Source organism: Peromyscus californicus, unplaced genomic scaffold, assembly GCF_007827085.1.
Source record: "Peromyscus californicus insignis strain IS unplaced genomic scaffold, ASM782708v3 Scaffold_10__1_contigs__length_136768540, whole genome shotgun sequence".
Classification (NCBI taxonomy): domain Eukaryota; kingdom Metazoa; phylum Chordata; class Mammalia; order Rodentia; family Cricetidae; genus Peromyscus; species Peromyscus californicus.
The window spans coordinates 29755095-29777864 of NW_026294391.1; the positions used below are offsets into that span (position 1 = coordinate 29755095).

The 22770-nt window shown below is 44.6% G+C and overlaps 1 protein-coding gene and 1 non-coding gene across 2 annotated transcripts in view; both read right to left on the bottom strand.

Moving 5' to 3' along the window:
* LOC128100934 (retinoschisin) overlaps positions 1–21393 on the bottom strand; it is a 33298-nt gene extending 11905 nt beyond the window's left edge. Inside the window, exons 1-3 of the mRNA XM_052723698.1 lie at positions 20514–21393; positions 9082–9107; positions 7118–7223 (exon numbers count right to left, since the gene is read on the bottom strand). Coding sequence (XP_052579658.1) covers positions 7118–7223; positions 9082–9107; positions 20514–20565 — 184 coding nt within the window. The 5' untranslated portion in view covers positions 20566–21393. The remainder of the gene's footprint in view (positions 1–7117; positions 7224–9081; positions 9108–20513) is intronic.
* A 1020-nt stretch (positions 21394–22413) lies between these two features.
* Trnav-uac (transfer RNA valine (anticodon UAC)) lies at positions 22414–22486 on the bottom strand. Its single transcript has one exon. It is a non-coding gene; the product is annotated as a tRNA-Val (tRNA).
* Between the last annotated feature and the right edge of the window lie 284 nt (positions 22487–22770).

Below are 22770 nucleotides of genomic sequence, written 5' to 3' on the forward strand. Positions count from 1 at the left end.
GGCACTTCGCAAGTGGAGGACATTTCATTTCTCAGCATGGTACTGGATGCAGAGAGCTGGACCTGCTTCTATTAAGTGCTGACATGGAATGACAGTGAACTGAAGTAGATGATTTGCCATAGAGACATTCACTCAACATCCATAAAAGCAGGTGGGGGGGAGAGGAGCTGGTTCTATGGCAACCTCATGGGGGTGTGTGAGAAAAGCATCGCCTCCCTCATCAACTTAGAGACCTAAATGCCAAGAGGTGCTCAGTGAAATAGCATATTGAAATGCCAGGCATCCAGCTTTAGTTCCCTCATTATCACAGGTTGAACTGTGCTGCATAAGAACATTAGGGTCTCTAATTGTTCTTGAGCAGCAGATGAAGCCAATTACAGGAAGAAAACAATGGTGAGCGACAAAAATGGCAATTATATACTGAGACTGACTTCTTACTTGTAAATTGTCATTTTCTCGATATCTGAAGGAAAATAACGGATGACAATGAACAGGCAACAGCTGAAGGGGACTACTTTGTTCCAAACGGGGACAGCCAAAGTGGTCCTTATAGGCTAGTTGCCTGCTACTAGTCCCTTCTCTTTGTAAGTAAGTCCTCACATTAAAACCGGCATGGGAGCCGGGCGGTGGTGGCGCACGCCTTTAATCCCAGCACTCGGGAGGCAGAGCCAGGCGGATCTCTGTGAGTTCGAGACCAGCCCGGTCTACAGAGCGAGATCCAGGAAAGGTGCAAAGCTACACAGAGAAACCCTGTCTCGAAAAACCAAAAAAAAAAAAAAAAAAAAAAAAACAAAAAAAAAAAAAAAACTAAAAAACCAAAAAAAACGGCATTGGGTTACCTTGCCAATTGACAACCAAGCATCTATTCTCCCTTTTGTTTTGACAAAAACAAAACAGTGTTATCAAAGGCAGCAATATCACTTGTTTAATAAATAAACAAAATAAATAAATAAATCGATGAAACACATACACACATTTTGAAGCCTTTTCCAAAGTTTTTCGAAATTAGGAGTGACTGACTGCATGACGTAATGTCTGATATAAGAGATTGTCTGTAAAAGTTGTCTGATCAAGTTTTCTCTTTGTCCCCTTTTTGTTTCTGTTGCCTAGACAGAAGGAAGTCACGATAGCAGGTGCCACTGCAGGTCACTTGCACTCTGGGGGAGCCTGCAGGATCCTTAGGCCTGCTATCCTTAGGTAACTCTCTAACCCCTAGTCCTTTTACAGCATAAGCTACTTACGTAGGCAACCTCTTACTGGAATCCTAATCCAGGTCCTAACTGAAATCCTATAGAAAACCAAAGATAACTTTATATACATCCATTCACCTAGTCTTCTACTTGAGAATGATAAATTCCAAATAAGGCAAATGAAATTATGTTCTCCATGTGTAAATCTATGTTTAAGCAAAAGATGTGTATTTGCTGTGGCATCATCACCTGGAACCTTAACTAACAGGAAATGTTTGAGTCTTCTTTGGGGATGAGCTTCCCAAATTCAGTAAAACAGGCTGGACTAGTAGATCGGTGGTAGTTGTGTTTTCGTAGCATGCACAAGGTTCCATCTCCAACACACACACACACACACACACACACACACACACACACACACACACACACACACACACACACACACACCTTCAGAAATCGCCATACCCTGTCCTAGGATGCCATAGCAGAATAGCTGCAGATTTCAGGCCGGGATAGCTCAGCTTCCTTTCTACCTGTATGTACATCTCAGCGGGGCCAGGGCTAATGGGACAGCATTTGTAGTTTATCAAGTACTCAAGGCCTTGGAGTCTATTAAAATCATGCCAGTTTTCGGGAGAGAGGCTCGGTGCTTTTATGAGCCACTCAATCACACCTGGTGTGGCCGAATCATTAGGGGAGCTTATTAGGAATGCAGTGTCTAGGACTCCACTCCTGGAGTGGAGTATTTTTAACAAGCATACTTTCCAAGTGCATTTTAAAAGCTTTCACCTGCCAGGGAAGGCATTTTGTGGGCTGGTGGATTGAGAGAGCTAAACACCCAGCCCCTAACATCCCTCCAGCCTGCAAGACAGGGTCAAGCTACCAGAAGGTGGGAAAAGATCCCAATGGCAGAAAACAGGGTTTTAATGGGCCTTCTTCACCTGTCACTTAACTTGTTTGGTTTGGTTTGAAGGGACAAGGTCTCGTGTAGCCCAGGCTGGCCTCAACCTCACTAGGAACACTTGCTATGTAGTAAAGTCTGGCCTTGGTCTTCCTGCCGTCACCTCCAAATGCTGAGATTATAGGTATACACCCACCCGCCTCCTCAGGTTCTTTCATTTGTCAGGATTTTTTTGTTTGTCTGTTTGCCATGAAGGCAAATTTGCCAAGCACTTTACCAAATGAGCTACATTTGCAGCCTTACTCTGTCAAATTCTAACCAGTTATCTCTAAGTCAATTCTGCTTGGAACATCCAGTGGCCAAATTCCTTTGCTTTTTCACCCTTTCTCTTCAGGGCCAAGGGCTGGGAGGTGGGGGAGGGGGGACAGAAAAGGAGGAGACTTGGTAGCACTTTGTAGTCCCTGTTTGTGGCAGTTTGCTCCTTCCATTTGCTCTTTCCATTTTCATTGACTCTCTTGCTCTGTTTCCCACATCGCCCATGTGACAGGAATAAGCTAAAGACCTACAGAGGCAATGTCCTCCAGGACCTGGAAGGGCTGCTCCAGCTGCCAAGATTGAGTGGTTCACTTGTGCTCCAAAGACGTGTTTTGGAGGCCTGGGATACAGCTCAGTTGTTAGCTTACCTAGTCCTAGGTTCCATCCTAAGAGCCTGGGCATAGTTGGGCACGCCTGTATGGGAGTTAGAAGCAGGGGGACAGAGGAGTTTAAAGACATCCTTAGCTACATAGTGAGTTCAAGGCCAGCCTGGAATATCTGAGACCCTGTCTCAAAATAAATTTAAAAAGAAAGAGAGAGAAAGAGAAAAGAAAACAAGCAAATACAGACACAGTTATCTAGGCTGCATTCACTATCCAGGGCAAGTAACTGGGCTTCATGTGGTCTCCAGGATCCTATGCCCAACTGCTAGGCTCCAAGCCTTGTCTTGCTATCCCTTGAATAATGCCACTTGGATAGCCCAAAGAAGCTTGGTGTCCTTTATAATCCAAAGTGGCTCTGTGTCATCCTACTTCCTGTCTGGTCTCAGGCCTTGACATTTTTAATCCACAAAGCAAAGACTACAGACCAAGAGGGCTCAGGCTGGGCTGCACCTTCTAGTCACCCACGGAGCTTCAGGCATTCCAGTGCTCCAACACATTCCCATAGATTGTTGGCTGGGATTGGAGCGGAGTAGGGCCCCAGAGTCACAGGTGATTATAGTGAGCAGTCAAGAATAAGGAGGCCTGCCCAGTGCCAGCGCACTTAGTTCTTAACACCCTCTGAGCCTGTTTCCTCACCTGTGAATGAGCATCATAGTAATATTGGAGACACTTGGCAAAAGATAAAGTGAAATCATGTTTGGCAACTGTAGACTTTGAAGAGTACAGTGTCTAGGTAAAAAGAAGCAAGCTGTAATACTGGTTGGTGGTGTGGGGTAAATTCATGAAGCTAGATGGATTCTTTCTTGGCTTTGCATGTTTTTCTTTGGACTTACCATGGCAGAAATCCAACACCCCTGTGCTTGTCTGTCCTCCCCCCCCCACCTACCCAACTGGCAGCATCTTTCAGGATTAGGGAGTTGAATGATGAGGTCACAGCCTCAGCTAAGGCCAAAGGGACCTTAGGGAGGCCTGAGTTCACTGGAGACATGGTTCCACTGAGGAATGGGACCAAGGGTGAGCCAGCCCTCTGGACACCCCCAGGAAACCATGTAGAGATTCTAAGGAAGTGTGGCCTAGAGAGAGGTTCCACCATAACCAGCTGTGCACTTCCTGTGTACCTCACCACCAGGCAGTTGTTGCAACCTTCAAAGGGCAGATCCCCAGCCTGAACCCCTGGATTTCTTAGGTTTTTGCATGCCCCCACCCTGCTATACCCCATCCTCAGGAGGCCAAGCCAACCTGTGGAAAAGGAAGAATTGGTATTTGTAATAGTTTCACCTGAAACTACAGGTCCTTGGCCTTATGGTCTGTGGGTGGAGCCCCTAGACTTTAACCTAAGTACCCCTGTGGGATCTCTGGGCATCTCTGAGTGACAGCACCCATGCTTCTGTGCTTTCTAGGATCTTCCCTCCTAAGGCAGGCCCTGATGGAAGCACTCAATATCAAGATCCAGACAAAGTCGTGTTCTTGGCATTCCACGAGAAACTGAAACAGTGACCAACAAATGACTTCTGGAAGCTTGAGACTAGTCCTGCTGCCTTGAATCTTTTCAGTCACAGAACAGCCAGTTAACAGTGAACAACTCTTTCACACTGATGTGGTTTTTTTCTTCCTCCCTGAAGTATCTTTGTTGTTAAAAAATAAACACTATAAAGAGAGCACTTATGCTAAGATACAGTATCATGTTAGAACCTCAAGTTCATGGCAACTCCATAAGGGACCAAATAGCCAAAGCAGGACCTTCTCAGCTCCTCAGTTGATTGACTTAATAAAGCCGATCTCCATAAACAGACCCTGTCCAATTTCTTTTCTGGTTTTTTTCTTCTGTATTTTTAATATATTTATTTATTTGGGGGGGGGCAGGAGGGAGAGTGCACCACAGCACACATGTGGAAATCAGTGCATATGTGGAGGTCAGAGGACAACTTGAAGCAGTCTCCCTCTCCTTCCATCGTGTAAGTCCGGTCAGCAGGCACCTTAGCCACTGGTCCTCTTCATTTATTTCTGACAGTGTCTTACGTAATCCAGGCTGCCTTCAAACTCCCTCTGTAGCACTGAGTGTGATCTTGAAGTAACAGTCCTCCTGCCTCCACCTCCAGAGTGCTGGGATCATGAGCCCAAAGATGGAACCCGGGGCTCTGCATGTGCTAGGCAGGCACTCTGACAACAGAGCTACATCCCCAGCCCTCTGCCTACTTTCCAAGAAGCTTCTTAAGAGTGAAATTCCATTAGATCTCATGTCTCTACAGATGGTAGGCTCAAAATGGAGAGGTCAGTCCCAACGAGAAAGTAAGAGTGCTGACAGCAGCGTGTGTGTGTGTGTGTGTGTGTGTGTGTGTGTGTGTGTGTGTGTGACAGTCAGGCTGACCAGATAAGAGAAGGAAGGGGCAGGGTTCTGAGGGAAACAACAGGCTCCAGCCAGCTTCCAGCAAAAGCTCTTTCCTGAGTCAGCTTCTCACTTTATGGGTGGTTATACTTTTATACATATTACTGCATCTAAGTGTAGCAGACTGAACTCTTTATTGCAGGAAAAGGACTACCTCACGCTGCCCCCAAGGGTTGGCAAGGGCAAGAAAATGGTAGACCCAGACTTAGAAGACTAGACAATAGAAACAGCCCTTTGTCACCGCAGGAGGTTCTGGAGGGTGGACTCCCTTTCTGCTTTGCTTCCTCACCCTCTAACATCCTTTGGCTTGCTAGTGACCACTGGCACCTTTATCTGTGCCCCAGTGTGATTCTCCCCCTTCGGGCGCAAGAATGGAGAGTGCTGCGGCAGGTGGGGTTAGTCAAGTGCTACTCAACCTGTGGGTCTCAACCCATCTGGGGAATCAAACAACCCTTTCACGGGGTCGCATATCAGATGTTTACATTCTGATTCAGAGCAGTAGCAAAATTACAGTTTGGAAGTAGCAACGAAAATAATGTTATGGTTGGGGGGGTGGTCACCACAACGTGAGGAACCGTATTAAAGGGTTGCAGCATTAGGAGGGTTGAGAACCACTGGATTAGAGGATCATCCATCAGGAGGAGGCATATCTCCCCATTCACAGCAGAAAAGAATATCCATTTCCACCAAATGGTAAATCTCACCATGGTGGAGCCAAAGCCTTGGTTCCTGGCTTCCTATCAGTGCCCAGCACACAGTAGGTGTGTGGTTAAAGTCATTGGCCAGATAGAGAAGGTCCTTTAAGCCTGGGCAGATCACAACAACATTCAACAGCTGCAGGAGTCCCTGCCACCAAACATAATGGGACAACATCCCTGAGGAAAATCCCAGTTTCACTGAACAGCCTTCCTGTCCCCCAGTTCCCCTTCCTGACCTCACAGTTCTCTGTAGAGACTAAGTTTCTGTTGAGAAAACCAGATGGAAGGGCACTGTCATAACCAGAAGAGGGATGGCCAGGCCAGCTTCATGCACAATTGGCCCTGGGCCATGGAAAGGATTAAGCCTTGCAAATATTTGCAGGGACAGTGCAAGCCTCTGCAAGTCTGCCCTAATTTCTCAGTGTGAACTCCTAGGAGGCAACAAAACAAAAGAACCAATGTCTATTAAAGGCTGCAGTTGGCCAAGTTCAACACAATGATGCCTTGTCCTATTTATTCCTCCTAACAGCCCCACAGAGCAGAGTCACCAAACTGTAACCTCTAAACCAAGTTTGACTCATCACCCATTTGTTAGTGACAGTGTCTCACTATTGAAGCCCAGGCTGGTCTCAAACTCATGACCCTCCTGCCTCTGCCTCCCAAGTGCTGGGATCACAGGCTTGTACCACCATGCCTGGGTTCACCACTGTCTGCTTTATTATAAAATGTTATTGGGACACAGCCATGCTTATGTGTTTACATAATGCCTGTGGCTACTTCCAAACCCACAATGGCAGAATTAAGTGTCAGCCAGGACCATACCATTTGTAGAGCCCCTCTATTTTAGCTGAACTCTGACAATCCATGAAACAATAGTAATTTGGTTTCTAGAACTGAAGCAACCTGTTTTTCCAGATTCTTACTCTCCCTACTGTCATAGCTAATTTGGAGACAGCCTGATTCCAAGTACATACAATGGACTACTCATCAATCACAGGACATAGAACCCGCCCCTTCCTCTGATACCCATAAGACGAGGACTCCCCCAACTCTGAGTTATTTTCAGATTGCATTGACAGTTGGGTCTCACCTGACCATCTCAGGCAAGCCAGGAAGGGAAGGAGCATGTTGAAGCAGGGGCCAGTGTGAGATTCGAAGCTGACAAGTGAGCATGAGAGAAAACACAAGCAGAGCAGAGGGACTGGGTTCGGGGAGGAGGAACGCTCAGGTGCTGAGCCACTCACCTGGAATGCAGTCTAAAGAGGCAGCTCCCGCCGACCACAGAGCATTGGCCCCTCCCTGACAATCACACTTGCATGCTTTGTGGTACCAGGGGTCCTCGACCTCATCCTGCAGATAGCCAGAGTGGCACAAGTCACAAACGTCATAGTCAAAGACAAATGGCCAGTGCACCACAAGAAGTTTGTTTGCAAAGGTCAGACTCACTCCTGACAGTGTGTGCCTCTGAACACACACAGTGGCCACTCATCTTTGATTCTGTGTTACTTGGGTTGTGGCTGCTGCTGCTGTTTTTAGACAGGGTCTCTCTCATGTATCACAGGCTGACTTTAAACTCACTACATAGCAGAAGATGACCTTGAACTCCCGATCCTCCTATCTCTACCTGTGAGTGCTGGGTTTATAGATGGATGCCTTGTCCAGTTTATATGGTGCTTAGGATCAAGTCAAGACCTTCTTCATGCATGCTAAGCAAACATTCTACCAACTAAGGTACACCCCAGCTCTATATTACTTTTTTTAAATGTGTTTGTGCATGTGTACATGTTCAGGTGCACGTGTGCTTGGATATTCATATGTGTGGTGGCTAGAGAACACCTTTGGGTGTCTTTCTCAGGAATTCCATCTGCTGTCCTTGCCAGGCGGTGGTGGTGCACGCCTTTAATCCCAGCACTCGGGAGGCAGAGCCAGGCGGATCTCTGTGAGTTCGAGGCCAGCCTGGGCTACCAAGTGAGTTTCAGGAAAGGCGCAAAGCTACACAGAGAAACCCTGTCTCGAAAAACAAAAAAAACAAAAAAACAAAAAAAAAAGGAACAATAACAACAGCAAAACAGAGGCCAACCCAACTGGGTATGGTATCTGTGCTACATAGAAAAATCCTATCCCAAGAACAAAGAAGCCCCCCAATCTTACTAGGGGTGTAACTAAGTGTTAAATCATTGCCTAGCATGAGCAAAGGTACCTAAAATAGGTCTGGGTGGGTGTTTTTTTTAGATTTTTGGGTTTGTTTTTGTTTTTATTTCCTTGAAATAGGTTCTCACATATTCCAGGCTGGCCTTGAACTCTCTCTGTAGTCAAAGAAGACCTTGACACCCCACTTCTACCTCTAGAGTTCTGGGATTACAGACATGTACCACCACATCCAGTTTAATGTAGTACTGGACCATGGATGCTAGAGAAGCACTCTGACACCTGAGTTATGCTCCTCACTGCTCCCCCACCCTCACCCTTCCTTCCTTCCTTTCTTTTCCTTTTTTCTTTTCTCTTCTTTCTTTATTCTTCTCTTTTCTATTTTCTTTTTGAGTCAGGGTCTCACTTTGTAGCCCAGGCTGGCCAGGAACCCAATGTGTAACCAGGCTAGCCTTGAGTGTCTCTGATCACTGAGTGCTGAATGATAGGCCTAATCTCAGTCTAAAACTTTTTAAAAAATACCTTTGAAAAGGGGCTGGAAAGATGCCTCTGAGGGTAAGAGGATTCGGCTGTGCAAATATGAGGACAACCTGAGTTCAAATATGCAGCCCCCAGGTAGAAAGCTGGGTGTGGCTGCATATGCCTGTAGCTCCATTTAGGGGATAGAGGCAGGTGATTTAGGTAGCTCATGGCCAGCCCACCCAGCCAAAAAAGAAAGCTTCCAGTTTAGTGAGAGCACCTGTCTCAAGGTAATGAGGGCTAGAACAATAGAGGACGACATCCAAAGTCTTCCCCTCACCTTCAAATGCATGTGCACAGGTGTGCACACCTTTACAGTCATGTACACACCCCTCACACCCCACACACAAAATAATATACATTTGAAAAAACCTCCCAGGCTTCAGGTGTATGTAGCTCAATGCAAATCACTTTCTTAGCATGCACAAGGCCCTAGGTTTCACCCCCGCACTCTCTCCCAAATAGTGCTGGACTCATCCATTAGTTTTACTTCAAAGGCAATAATGATGATGGAAAATCCAGCCTCTTTACTGTAACATACCTCTGTCGATGATAATCCCAATGTGGCTGAGCAAAAGAACAGGAGAAGAAAAATGAAATTAAGGAAAGAAAGATAGAAATTCCACAGAATCATTAATTGCATGGAAAAGCAAAATGAAAACAACACCATGAAAGGTTAGAAGCTCATTCTGGTTGAGGGCACGTCCACCAGAAGAAACTTCCACAGATGCTGGGAGATGAGGTAAGAAAAGGAGGGCAATTATTATTGTCGTTCCTTGTAGAATTATGGAAAATACATCAATAAAGCAGGACACGATAGACCTTTCTTCTGTAAACCACACTTGTTTATTTGTTTGTTTATTAATGTATTTATGTGTAGGGGAGTAAGGGGACCTTTGCACCGGTGTAAAGATGGGAAAACTTGCAGAAGGCTGCTTCTCTCCTACTGCCGTGTGGATTCCAAGGACTACACTCTGCCCATCGGCCTTGGCCTTACCTGCAGAGCCGTCTAAGAGCCCCAGCACACCTTATTTCTCATGGCCATTGTCAACACCATTAGTATCCCAATATACAGCTCTCCAGTCCCCTCTTTTCTGTCAGAAAAGCCTTTTTAAATTTGTTTTTATTTTTAAGATGATAATACAATTACATCATTTCTCCCTTCCCTTTCCTCTCTTCAAACCCTCTCATATACCCCTCCCCACTCTCCTTCAAATTCATGGTCTCTTTTTCACTAATTGTTATTGTGTGCATAGATGTGTATATATACATATACATTCCTAAATATAACCAACCTGTTTGCTCTGTATGATGTTATTCATATGTATGCTTTCAGGGCCGACTGTTTGACACTGGACTGCTCTTCCCTGGGGCAGGCCACCTTGCTCACTCCTCAGCTGCCTCCAGTCAGTTTTGTTTGCTTGGTTTGTTTTGTGGAACCCAGAGCCTGGAACATGCTAAGCCTCCAATCTACCACTGAATTACATCCCCATCCCCTTCAGCCACCCTCCTCCTCCTCTTCCTCCTTCTCCCTCTCTTCATTCATTTTTTTGAAAGACGGAGTCGCATGTATCACGTGGCATGACTTACCTCCAATTTGCTCTTTTGCCAAGAATGACATTGCAATCTTGATCTTCTTGCTTCCACCCTCCCTTTGCTTGGATTAAAGGCATGCACCCCCAGACCTGGTTTATGTGGTCCTGGAGATTTAATTCATTCAAGCTAGGCAAGCATTCTACCAACTGAACTACATCCCCAGCCCTTCAGACAGTTTTCTGTGTGCATTTTAAAACATACATTTGGTGTCGGGAATTAAACGGTGAATCAGAATCAACACGGTCTCAGGAGACATATGGGACAGGAGGAAATTTTGATTCTTCTTCTTTAGTGGTATAGACCTGTCATTGAACAAAATGATCTGCATTTGCTCCTTTCTCACTGTTGTGACAAAACTCCTGTAGAAAGCGCCTTAAGGAAAGCTTTCTTTGGGCTAATAGTTCGAGGGTGCAGTTTATCATGGCACACAAGGTGTAGTGGTGGTAAGAGCAGCAGAGCTGTGGTAGCAGGATCCTGAGGCAGCTGGTCACCCCATATACCACAGACACTTGCACACCCACTTTTATTGAGCACTAGTTACAGTATTCACGATATGGAACCAGTCTAAATGGCTATCAACAAAGAAATGGAGAAAGAAAATGTGGCATGTATGCACAATAAATAATGAAGTTACATCATTAAAAAATACATTGGGGAGTTTACTCTCTAAACCAGTGGTTCTCAACCTTCCTAATGCTGCGACCCTTTGATACACTTCCCCATGTTGTGGTGACCCCAACCATAAAATTATTTTTGTTGCTACTTCATAACTAATTTAGCTACTGTCATGATGTAAATATCTGTGTTTTCTGATGGTCTTAGGTGACCGCTGTGAAAGGTTTGTTCAACTCCCAAAGGGATCACGATCCACAGGTTGAGAACCTCTTCTCTATTTCCCTTTTCTTTTTACCTTTTTCTTTTACTGATTAAGTCTTCCTCCTCCACCTTTGTCTCCTCCTCCTCCTCCTCTTCCTCCTCCTCCTCCTTCTCCTCCTCCTCTTGCTGCTGCCTTTCCTCCCCTCCACCTCCTCCTCCCTCCAGTGTCTGCCTAAACAGACTACCCAGGGATTGATTCCCAGTTCCCTCACTGTGCCACATTCATGTTAAGAAAAGTCTGGCGTGGTGGCACATGACTGTAATCTCAGCACTCCAAGAGGAAGAGGCAGGAGGCTCTGGGGTCTAAAGTCATCTTCAGCTGCATGGTAGGTAAGTCTGAGGCAAGCCTGGGACACAGGAGACCCTGTCTCATTGAAAAAGGAAGTTGAAAACCAGCCTGCTCTACCTACCAAAATCCTGTCTCATAAACAAACAACTGGGAGCAGAATTAAGAACACTGGGCCGGGCGGTGGTGGCGCACGCCTTTAATCCCAGCACTCGGGAGGCAGAGCCAGGCGGATCTCTGTGAGTTCGAGGCCAGCCTGGGCTACCAAGTGAGTTCCAGGAAAAGGCGCAAAGCTACACAGAGAAACCCTGTCTCGAAAAACCAAAAAAAAAAGAAAAAAAAAAAAAAGAACACTGGGCACTCTTCCAGAGGACCCAGGTTCAATTCCCAGCACCCACATGGTGGCTCACAACCATCTATAACTTGTCCCAGGAGACCCTATGCCCTCTTCTGGCCTCTGAGTGTACCAGGCACATAAGTGGCACACAGACATACATTCAGACAAAACACCTACACACATAAAAAAAATAAGTAAAACAACAACCAAATGGTTATTTTGGGTTGGGCTATTAGAAGGTCTTCTTGAGGTTTGTCTATAGTATACAAGAGATACTAAACCAAATAAAATATGAATTCCATACAAGTAATCTGGGGACATGGAAAGTGCGAATTTAGCAAGAACAGGTTTGAGTCCTTCAGCTATGGGGGCTAAAGTAAACTGTAAGCATTAGCATCCCTCCCCAGCCATCCTCTCTGAGACAGGGTCTCACTATGTAGCCATGGCAAACTTGGAACTCATTGTGTAGACCAAGCTGCCCTTGAACTCACAGAGCTCTCTCTGTCTCTATCTCTGAAGTGCTGGGATTAATGGCATGCACCAACACACCTAGCTAGCCCCATACATTTTTTTTGGCCCTCCTCCTTCACTCCCTTCTCATACTTTCTGCTCCCCTCATACCCCTGGTCCCCTTACTACCCTCCAATAACTAACTCCTCTTCTGCTTTCCTGTCACATATATACTGTTATCTGGTGGGACCCCAGCTGGGAGACTGGCTCCCACATTTTACCTCAGGGTACTCTTGAGGAGAGAGGGATAGGAGATTTAGATAGAAGGATAGAGGATAGAGAAACAGAAACACAGGATAGCCTCGGGAGGGCCTGGGTCCTTATCCTTCCTGTCTCTTCTAAAGAGCTATTTATAGAAATGCCAAGGGGTGGAGCAAAAGACCTCCCCCTAGCACAGCCAAGTGTAGACCCTTCCAATCACCTAGAAACCATGCACATAGTCAAGCAATCCTCTAATGCAGCTCTGGTGGGTAAGGCAAGCTCAGCTCTCACTAGGAAACCTTTGTGGGCCTCTACATTATCCCCATCCAATATCTCTCTTTTTCTTCTCAGCCTTTCCTATGAAAGAAGACATGCAGTATTTGTCTTTCTGAGTCTGACTTACTTTGCTTAACATAATGATTTCCAGTTCCATTCATTTTCTTGTAAATGTCATGGTTTCACTTTGAGACAGGATCTCACTATAGCCATGGCTGTCCTGGAACTAGTTTTGTAGACCAGACTGGCCTCAAACTCACAGAGATCCAACTGCCTCTGCCTCCCAAGTGCTGGGATTAAAGTCATGCACCACCTACTTGTATATGGTTTCTCTGTCACAGGTTGACTTAGAATCCCTTGGGTAAAAGGAGTGGTAGACCTGGATCATATTGTAGTTCTAGTTTAAGGGTTTATTTGGGGGGGGGGACCTCTACACTGATTTCTATAGTAGCTACACCAGTTTACACAGCCACCAACAGTGAATAAGTGTTCTTCCCCCACTCAACTTAATAAGTAAATTTGCATGCTTGTGTGTGTTCCTGTATGTACTGTGCATGTGCCTGTGAACGTAAAGGATAGCTTCAGATGTTCCTCAGGAGCCATCTACTTTTTATATTTTTTGAGATACGTTCCCTTGGTGGTCTGGAAATGGACATATAGGCTGGGTTAGCTGTTCAGTAAGCCCCAGGGAGCCTTCTGTCTCCTCTTCCACACTGTGCCCAGATTTCTTATTTGACTTCTGGGGATTGAACAGAGATCTTCATACTTGCATGTCAGGAACTTTGTCAGCTGAGCTCTCTCATCAGCCTAAATTTGCATGCTTTTATTAATCTGTCATTTGTCATAAGAAGTCTCAGCCATGAACCTTAGAAGGAATAAGTAAAATATGTTCATTTTCTCCTCGTTGGTGCCAAAGCCCCACTTCTTTTCAACAAAACAAATCCCTTTATTTCTGTTCTGACTAGAAAACAATACATACCTACTGTAAAATTAAAAAACAACCCTGAGTGTAGACAGTGGGAACTAGACACTCCTCCATTATCCTCTTTGCTATTTAACAACAGAATCTGATGTCTATGGAAAACTTAGAGCTTGAGAGTAGACACTCATTTTTTTCATCATGTTTATAAAAGCTACCAGTTAACGAATACGTAGTTTCTTGTTCTGTGGTCACATTGGTGCACTCACTGTGAGTCTGGCACTGAAGCATCATAAGTTTGCTACAGTGGAACAAGGTCCTAGAAGAGCTAGCAATGTGGTGGCTGCAGTGAAGCTGCTGGCCTTGAATCTTACTGGATTCAAGATTTCCATTACAACCTCAGCATCAAAGCACACACCATGGGCAGTGCCCTATGGTGTATCTCCTTCCAGGTCTTCAAGTCCTCCACTGTTAGTCACCTGGTACAGGCAGAATTGACCCTCTAGGGTAGCAGTGGAAGTGGAGGAACGCCATTTTTTGTTGTTTCTGTGTTGGGTTTTTTGATGTGGGATCTCATATAGCCCAGGCTAGTATCAAACTTAACTGTGTAACCAAGGCTGGCCTTGAAGTCTTAATTACCCAGCATCTACCTCCTGAGTGCTGAGATTACAGACATGCAGCTGGGTTTGTGAAGAAGGCCATTTTTGCAGGCGTTTACCGTAGTGCTCATTGTGTTCTAATTGTTTGGATTTGCCTCCCCCCTGCTCAATTCCTATGTTGAAATCTGTTCACCAATAAGATAGCATCAGGAGATGGAGGATTTGGGAGGTGATTAAATCACTCCGGAGCTGTGATTAGGCTGTCTGCCTTCATCAATGGAATAAGTGCTTGAATATGAGGTCCCAGAAAGCTAGAGACCTCTTGGATTTGATCCCCAGCACCACATAAACAGGACATGGTGGCACTCACTCCCATAATCCCAGCACTTGAGAGATGGAAGTAGGAAGGCCAAGACGCTCAGGGCCATCCCTGCTTCATAGTGAATTCAAAACCAGCCTGCAGCCAGCTTGAGCTATATGAGACCACTGAGCTGTGTCCCTAGCACCAGAGAATGAGCTGTTAGCACCTGTCTGACTTAGGGGTTGTCAATCAGCAGGCACTGTGCCCTACCTCCCACCCTCAAATGAAGCTGGGATAGCTAAGAGACAGCTTCCCAGAAGTCCTGCTGGTTGCACAAATGTCAGTTTGCCAAGACTTTTGTGGAGAGATAAAAGAGAGAATCAAAGCCCAAATCTGTCACTGAAGAACAGCTACTAAATTTCAGGTGAGCCAACCCACAGTTCACAAGAGGTTCAGCAAATGTCCTTCAGGGACTTCTGCATCCTTCCTTATGCCTGGAGGGGTAGGGGTGGGACCTAGCCACTAGGCAGGCATGGTGTATTCCCATGGTTCATTGAATTGGGGGCTGATTTCTTGCAGGTTCCCCCACCCACTGGCTCCCCTTCTTAGCAAGCATTTGTCTGCAGGCAGTCTGGGATTCTAAGGTGCCAGATTCCTATGAAAATGAGCAGAGAAAGAAGGAACAGCAGGCATTTTACAGAAAATGCTGTCACCAAGGGAGCAAGGAACGAAAGTAGCTGTGCAGTTCCCCCCAAATGATTTAATCACCAAAACAACTGGGGAATCAAAGCACAAGGCTTTTTTCTTTTTGTCTACATTGTCGAGCAGAATATAACATTGTTTGGAAAGAGAGAAAGGGAGGGAGGCAGCCTTTAGAAGAAAATGCATCAACGATTTCTATCATGTAGCTAGCTGCATCTTTTTCAGCCCACTCTGGTTGTTCTCATGCCCCCAGCACATGATTAAAGGTGATGTCTGCCACGTGTTCATCCTAGATGTGTGCAATATGGGCTAGTGTGCCCTTTTTAGTGAAACCCTTGTTACCACCACAACAAAAAAAAGTAAATCAAGGCATGCTTATTTCTCTGCACACCTCTGGACCTTGCAAGCCCAAGAGAAAAGGTGTACATTAGAGACACAGAGAAATCATTTTGCTCTTTTTGATTGGGTATCACCAAATTCGTATTTGGTGATACCCAATCACCGTATTCACTCCCATAGAAACAGACAAAGCAGTGGAGAAAGGCATAAAACTATGAATGATTAAAAAAAAGCAACCAGCCCCTTAATTTACTTTAGAAACACGAATAAAGACACAGGAGAAAAGCAGCAGGCTGCAATAATGTCCCTCTTGGGAAGAAGAAAGAAGGAAATTGCTTCTGGTGTGAAAGTGTTGCTATTTTAGGCGACAGGCATATTCATGGGTAAATCTGTTATCCTTTCATGCTTCAACACAGATGAACCTCACAGGCACACAGCAAGCAAAAAGACAAAAGACCACATGTCGTGCAATACCATTTCAGTGTAAAGTCTAGAAGAGGCAAATCTATAGACAGAAAGGGAATTTGTGGATTCCAGGGGCTGGGGCTGGGACTCGGGGGTGGGGAGAAGAGGGAGTGAGTATTTATTTAACATCTGTAGTGATGAAAAGGTTCTAAAATTAGATCTTACGTGCCATAAACCTGTAAGTCTATTAAAAACTATTGAGTTGTACCCTTTAAGTGGGTGAATTAAATGGCACATAAACCACATCTCAAAAAAAGTTGCTTTTGGCTGGAGAGATGACTCAGAGGTTAAGAGGTTGCTTTTGCAGGAACCCACACTCTATTCTTAGCACCTATGTCTGGTGGCTCATAGCTGCCTGGAACTCCAGCTCCAGGTGATCCGATGCCTCTGGCCTCCACAGGCATCTGCAGATGCACGTACTGCTCCCCATACACATAATTAAAAATAAATCTTTAAAAAACTTGCTTTTTACAAAGATCTGCAATGCCTGATGGCTGTTACACCTGCAAAAGGGACAGTTACCTGTAAAATGGAGCTAGATAGCTCCCTCTGCCTTTGTACAATAAATATAACCAAAGAATGGACTAACACATTTTAATAGGATGGATATTTTAATAATCATGAAGAGCATAGGGTCCACAATGCACAGTAGAAGATAAATCGGACCCCAACTTAGTTCTATGACATCAGTGGTTGTCTTAATGTGATCACATGTGTGTTCCCAAAAGAATCTTCTTCCAGTGCAGAAACGAAGCCCGTCCACTGATCTTATTTCACAATAATAAGAAGCTGCTGTCACCAAAGAATAGAAACAGCAAAGAATAAATGAGCCAAATAACCTTTGTGCTTGGGTTCCCACTGTCCAATGGAACATGTCTTTCCCATGTGTGTTGGCTTATGTCTCCATCTGGACTATAAACTGAGTAAGTGCAGTCATTGTGTCCTGTATTTTCCCTGTTTCCCACAATATCCATGTTGGCTCTGGGTAGAGTGCACAGAAGGCCACCAGGTCACACTGTCCATTTGGGGTTGTCTTATTTTCTTCTAAGTGGGGTAAGGGGTGGAAGGCCTGGGTTAGGTGGGCAAGAAAATGTATACTTCCCAACATTCCCCACTCAACCCTTCTACTTGGACAGATGCTATCTATGGTCTTTGTGGACATATCTGGAGCTCCTCAGCCATGCACCAGGATTAGTAAATTGTAGAACAGGACAAAGTCCTGTCCTTTTCTGCTTTCAACAGTTTGCCTTTTGTTACTGATCATGAGAGGGTGAGTCTACTTTAAAGATGCATTAGGGACTAAAGAAATGGCTCCTGGTTAAGAGCATTTGCTGTGCAGCTATGAGGACTGCAGTTTGGATCCTTGTACCTATGTAAAAAGCTGGGCCTGCAACACTAGTGCTGTGGGGATAAATCACTGGGACACACACACACACACACACACACACACACACACACAAACACAAACACACAGGAGGATCAACTCACTGGGACTCACACATAAACACACAGGAGGATCAGCTCACTGGGACTCTCTCTCTCTCTCTCTCTCTCTCTCTCTCTCTCTCTCTCTCTCTCTCTCTCACACACACACACACACACACACACACACACACAGGAGGATCAGCTCACTGGGATTCACACATACACAGGAGGATCCGATCACTGGGACACACACACACACACACACACACACACACACACACACACACACACACACACACACATACACACACACACACACGTAGACATTTAGAAGACTTCTACCCATGGGGCAGTGTACTGATTTGAATGAGAATGGCCCCCACAGGCTTATATATTTGAATACTTGGTTCCCAGTTGATGGAACTGTTTGGGAAGGTTTAGGAGGCTCTTCTATAAGTTGCGTTGGTCATGGTGCATTAACACAGCAATAGAAAAGTAACTTAGACAGGCAGGGAGGGCCAATGAGCAGCGTTGTCAGAGAAGGGGACCTATTCTGATTCTGAGTGCCAAGTTCTGTTTACCCTGTTACAGATATTCAGACATGGGTTTGTGTTATACCTGTGGAGGCCAGAGGACAATTGTGGATGTCATTCCTCAGGGGCCATCTTTTACTTTCCACCCCATTTTTTGAAACAGGGACTCTCCAGGGTTGCCTGGAGCTCCCCCAGTAGGCTAGGCTGGCAGGCCAGCAAGGCTCAAGCATTGAGATTAGAAGCATGTATTACTATGTTTGGCTTTTTTTTTACTTATTTATTTTTCATTTTATGTGTATTAGTGTTTTACCTGCATACAAATGCATCATGCCTGGTGACGGATGAGGTTAGAAGAGGCTGTCTGGGCCCCTGGAACTGGAGTTATAAGGCACTGGGAACTAAGCTTAGGTCCTCTCCAACAAGTGCTCTTAACTGCTAAGCCATCTTTTTAGTTCCCATGCCTGGATTTTTTTTAACAAGGGTTCTGGGGATCGAACCCTTGGTGCATGAGCTGTAAGCACTTCACAGACTAAGCTGCTCTCCAACCCCAGACAAAAGGCTCTTGAAAGAACAAAGTAGTGAACAAATGAATCTCAACGCCAGCTTGTCTGTAAGAGAAATTAAGTGTGAGCACTGGGAATTCCTGTCTGAGAAACAGGGGTGTCTGGATCAAAGACTTTGCTTAGAGCTTTTTTGTGTGAGAAAAGTACAAGGAACAAAAGAGAAGCAACAAAAACAGAAAATATCAAAAATCCTGGGAAAGTTCATGGGAAAAATGGGCTATATATCTCAGGGATAGAGCCATTGTTTAGCATGCCTGGGGCTCCGGGCTCCATCTCCATGCCCAACCAAATAAATAAATGAATGAATAAATAAGTGAATGAATGAATGAATGAATGAATGAATAAATAAATAAATAAATAAATAAATAAAAGGCACAAATTTCTGACTCTTAATTGCAAAGGGCAAGGATGGAATTCTGACAACTGGTTGCATGAACCCTCCTTAAAAAACATCTTAGAAATTGGGTGTGGTGGCTCACGCCTGTAATCTTAGCACTCCGGAGGTAGAAGCAGGCTGATTGCTATGAAGTCACACCCAGCCTCGACTACATAGTGAGTTGAAGGCTAGCTTGGGCTTCTGTATGGGACCCTGCCCCCAAATAACAACAACAAAAATTAAAGAAAAAAAGCCCTATATTTTAGGGTTTGTAGTATGACCTTGGGATTTTATTTTCATAAGTCTTTCCAAACACTAGAAATACAACTAGATAATGAAAGTCACAAGATTGATAGTTCATGAAAATGGGTACTTTAATATAATATATATATTATATTTGTGTATTTATATTTGGAGAAAACAGAGGAGAATGGTATAAGCCAGGAATTCTGACCCTTATGTGTATTCATCTTGTCTGACTGACAAGTCATTTGCAGGGGAGTGAGGCCTTCTCTTCCCTCTAACACTCATAAACACACAATGTCCACAAAAAGTAATTCAACCAACTTCCTTCCTTGCTTCCTCCCTCCCTCCCTCCCTCCCTCCCTCCCTCCCTCGCTCCCTCGCTCCCAGACAGGACCTTCCTATATAGTCTAGACTCCCTCCCTGTTTTGAGACAGGGTCTCGGTTGCCCAGGCTGGCCTCAAACTTAAGTAGCTTCCTGCTTTAGTTCGCCCAGTACTAGGATTGCAAGTATGTGTAGCTACCCCAGGAAAAGGATGAAATAGGGCTTTTGTTTGATTGCTTTATAGTACTTCTGGGGATTGAACCCAGGGACTCATGAAGACTGGGCAGGACTGTACCACTGAGTTCCATCCCCAGCCCTTCAACCAATTTTTAGTATTTGAAAGTATGAACTTTAAAAAGAATTCTGGATTGATGGGTGCTTGAGAGTTGAGAGAGGCATGAAAGAGTATTCTTTCTAAGATTGAGAGAGAATTTAAAGTTTATTTGATTGACATGGCTTTAATCTGTTCTTATTTAAGTATATCATGGCTGCCGGGGCCACATTTAGAAATTTAAAAGTGACAGAGTATATTGAGTATTTAGGCTTTATTGACTCTCTTTGGATTATTTTATTAGACTTCTATTAGACTCCAGTGGTACTTGGCCTTATGCTAATCCATATTTAAACTAGGGTGACCCTTTGTCCTGATTTGCCAGGGACAGTCCTCGTTTACCCTTGCCCCAGCAGAGCTATTAATAGCTTCATCCTTAACCCTCAGTAATAGTCAGGTTTAGAATATTAAATTCTACAATTGCTCTAACTTTGCCTCCTAAACTTTCCAAGAATACACGATTTCTCATTAATTGTCCCAATTTATACTTGTTTTATATATACAGATTTTGAGGCCTTTCTTTCTTTCTGTTGGATTATAAACATCATTTGAACTTTAGAAGGCTCCTCATGGAACCAGGAAGCCAGTAGCAAGACAGTGACAAACATAGCCACACAAAAATGACTTTTAAAATTAATAACCTGTTAACTAATTACATGTTGTTATCCAATAATTTTTATTATTCAGTTTGTATTTCTATTTTTCACCTACTTTCTATTAAATCACATTATTAAATATTTAATAAATGTCAATGACAGAATAGCACATACCTTCATAGCCAAAGAGAAGTAATAAGAAGAAGCCTTCAATCTTGCGTTGCATTTTCTCCTTGTCCTTGGCCACAGCTCTGCCTAACTGAAGTGGGGAGCTGGCCTAGGAGCAGGCGATTAACTTGAGCCACTGGCCCCACTAAGCATCTTATTCCACTCAGCCCCCCTCTAGTTAACCCGCATAGTTCCCTGCCTCAACAGGAAGTCTCAGAAGATACTGTTGGCCTGAAGGTTGGTTTAGCAAGAAGAGACTGGTGTTAGTCCCTTTAAATGTAAAACGAGTAATGGAAGGAAATGGAAACTATAGTCAGACGTGGGTCCCTAATTCTTTCTCCGACATCATTTTCTAAGGAGTGACCTTGAACAGTTTCACAGACTCTATTTGCAGGGAAGTGTCATAGTATTTTCTCCCAGGAGAACACGGTGCTATGTTGACACCCGCTCACTCAGGAAAACACTGATTTTGGTGGTGGCGGCTCAGTTCTACATAAGGATGTGCAGTGTTGAGATACTTATGAGAATGACAACCTGGAAATAATCAGAACGTCCAAGGTTAGGAAGCTGGCTAAGTGCACAGATTCCCAAGTTGAGCTGTGAGGAAATCCCATAGCAGCCACTTGTAATGGTGTGACCTCGAGGCAAATTTTCTGTCTGTAAAATGACGATGATAATAGCTACTTAACAGATTTCTGTTGAGGTTGAAATGGGATGATGCCACAAAACACGTAGTAAGGCTGTAGGTGTATCTTAGTTTAGGATGGAGAGCCTTGTTTGGAAGGAACATGGGGGACGGGCATGCATTTGATTCTCAGCATGACAAAACAAGACAAAGTACTTAGGTCAATGTCTGGCTTACTCAGCTACCATTATTATAGGCCATTAAAAATAAAGTTGATGGGAGGAACAAGGTGAATGGATGTAGAGATTCAGTTTCGCAAGAAAAATTTCTGGAAATCAGTTCACAGCAACTTGAATACTTAACAGTAACTAACTGTGCATTTTAATGGTTGAGGTTTTAAAAAGAGTAAATTGACTGTTAACCAGAAAATAACATTACCTTTTTTTTGAGTTAGAAAAAGATGTAAATTCATATACTGTATGATCAAAACTGGGGGTAGGAGAAGCCAAGAAAAAACAAAAACAAACAAACAACTGAAAGTTTCTCTTTTCCCGTTTAGTTCTCTGCTACCATCATCTCACCCTTGACCCCCAGGACCCCCAGGACCCCAGAAACCTTTCACTCATACTTCACCCCCTCGAAAGAAGTTCTCCCTGCAACAGAACTGTAATAATGGGAGCAAAGACGAACTGGAGAAATATTTCATCATCAATCAACACATGGGTGGGAGTGAGAGTAATCAGGATGCATTATATACATGCATGAAATTGTCAGAAACTACATTTAATTAATAAACTTAAAAGCATGACACTTATTCTCAACTGTATATGAATTCTTATTTAAAAAGAGGAATATTCATTCCACTAACCCTCCAGCTACACTGTTCTTGCTCTGTATTTTAGAGCTGAATAAGATATTAAAGAGTTTAATAAGATATTAAATACTTAATCATAATCAACCTTTAAAAACGTCAGCTGCAATCAAAGCGTGGCTCTGTTGACATATTTTCGTGGGAAGTTTTGGCGGTCAACTTATTCTCGCTCAGGAAGAAAGGCTGCTGCGGGGCGCTCCTGGTGAAGTATCCCGGAGCACCTCCGAGGTGAGATAAACAGCAGCTGACTCCAACCCGCCCTGCCTCCACTCTGGGTTACTCCTCGGATCTGGCGACAGAGGCTGCGACATAAAGCTGTTAGGAATAATATAGGTAGATGAAAGAGAAAAATGGTCTCCGGTTTTCGATTTTATGCAGGCTACTTATGAAAAACATTTAAGTCGCTACTGTGGTTCCACTGGGGCTCGAACCCAGGACCTTCTGCGTGTAAAGCAGACGTGATAACCGCTACACTATGGAACCCACATGCCCACTTCTTTGATTACAAGCCTTTTCAGAGGGTGCAGCCACACGCAGAGGCGCCACAGGAAACCCTGCCCTCTTGCCGTAGCCCCGCCCCTCCTCAGAGGCGCGAAGTTCAAAGCCAGATTTTGACCCTTAGGCTCAGGCATTCTAGCAGATAGCCCACCTTGTGGCCCCAGCGTCGCGGCCACCTGAAACCTGGGTCCCTCTAACTTCCTGACTCCAAACTTTCCCTCCGCAGTGGCGAGGCCCTCCGAAGGGTGGGGTTTTACCTATCCTCAGCT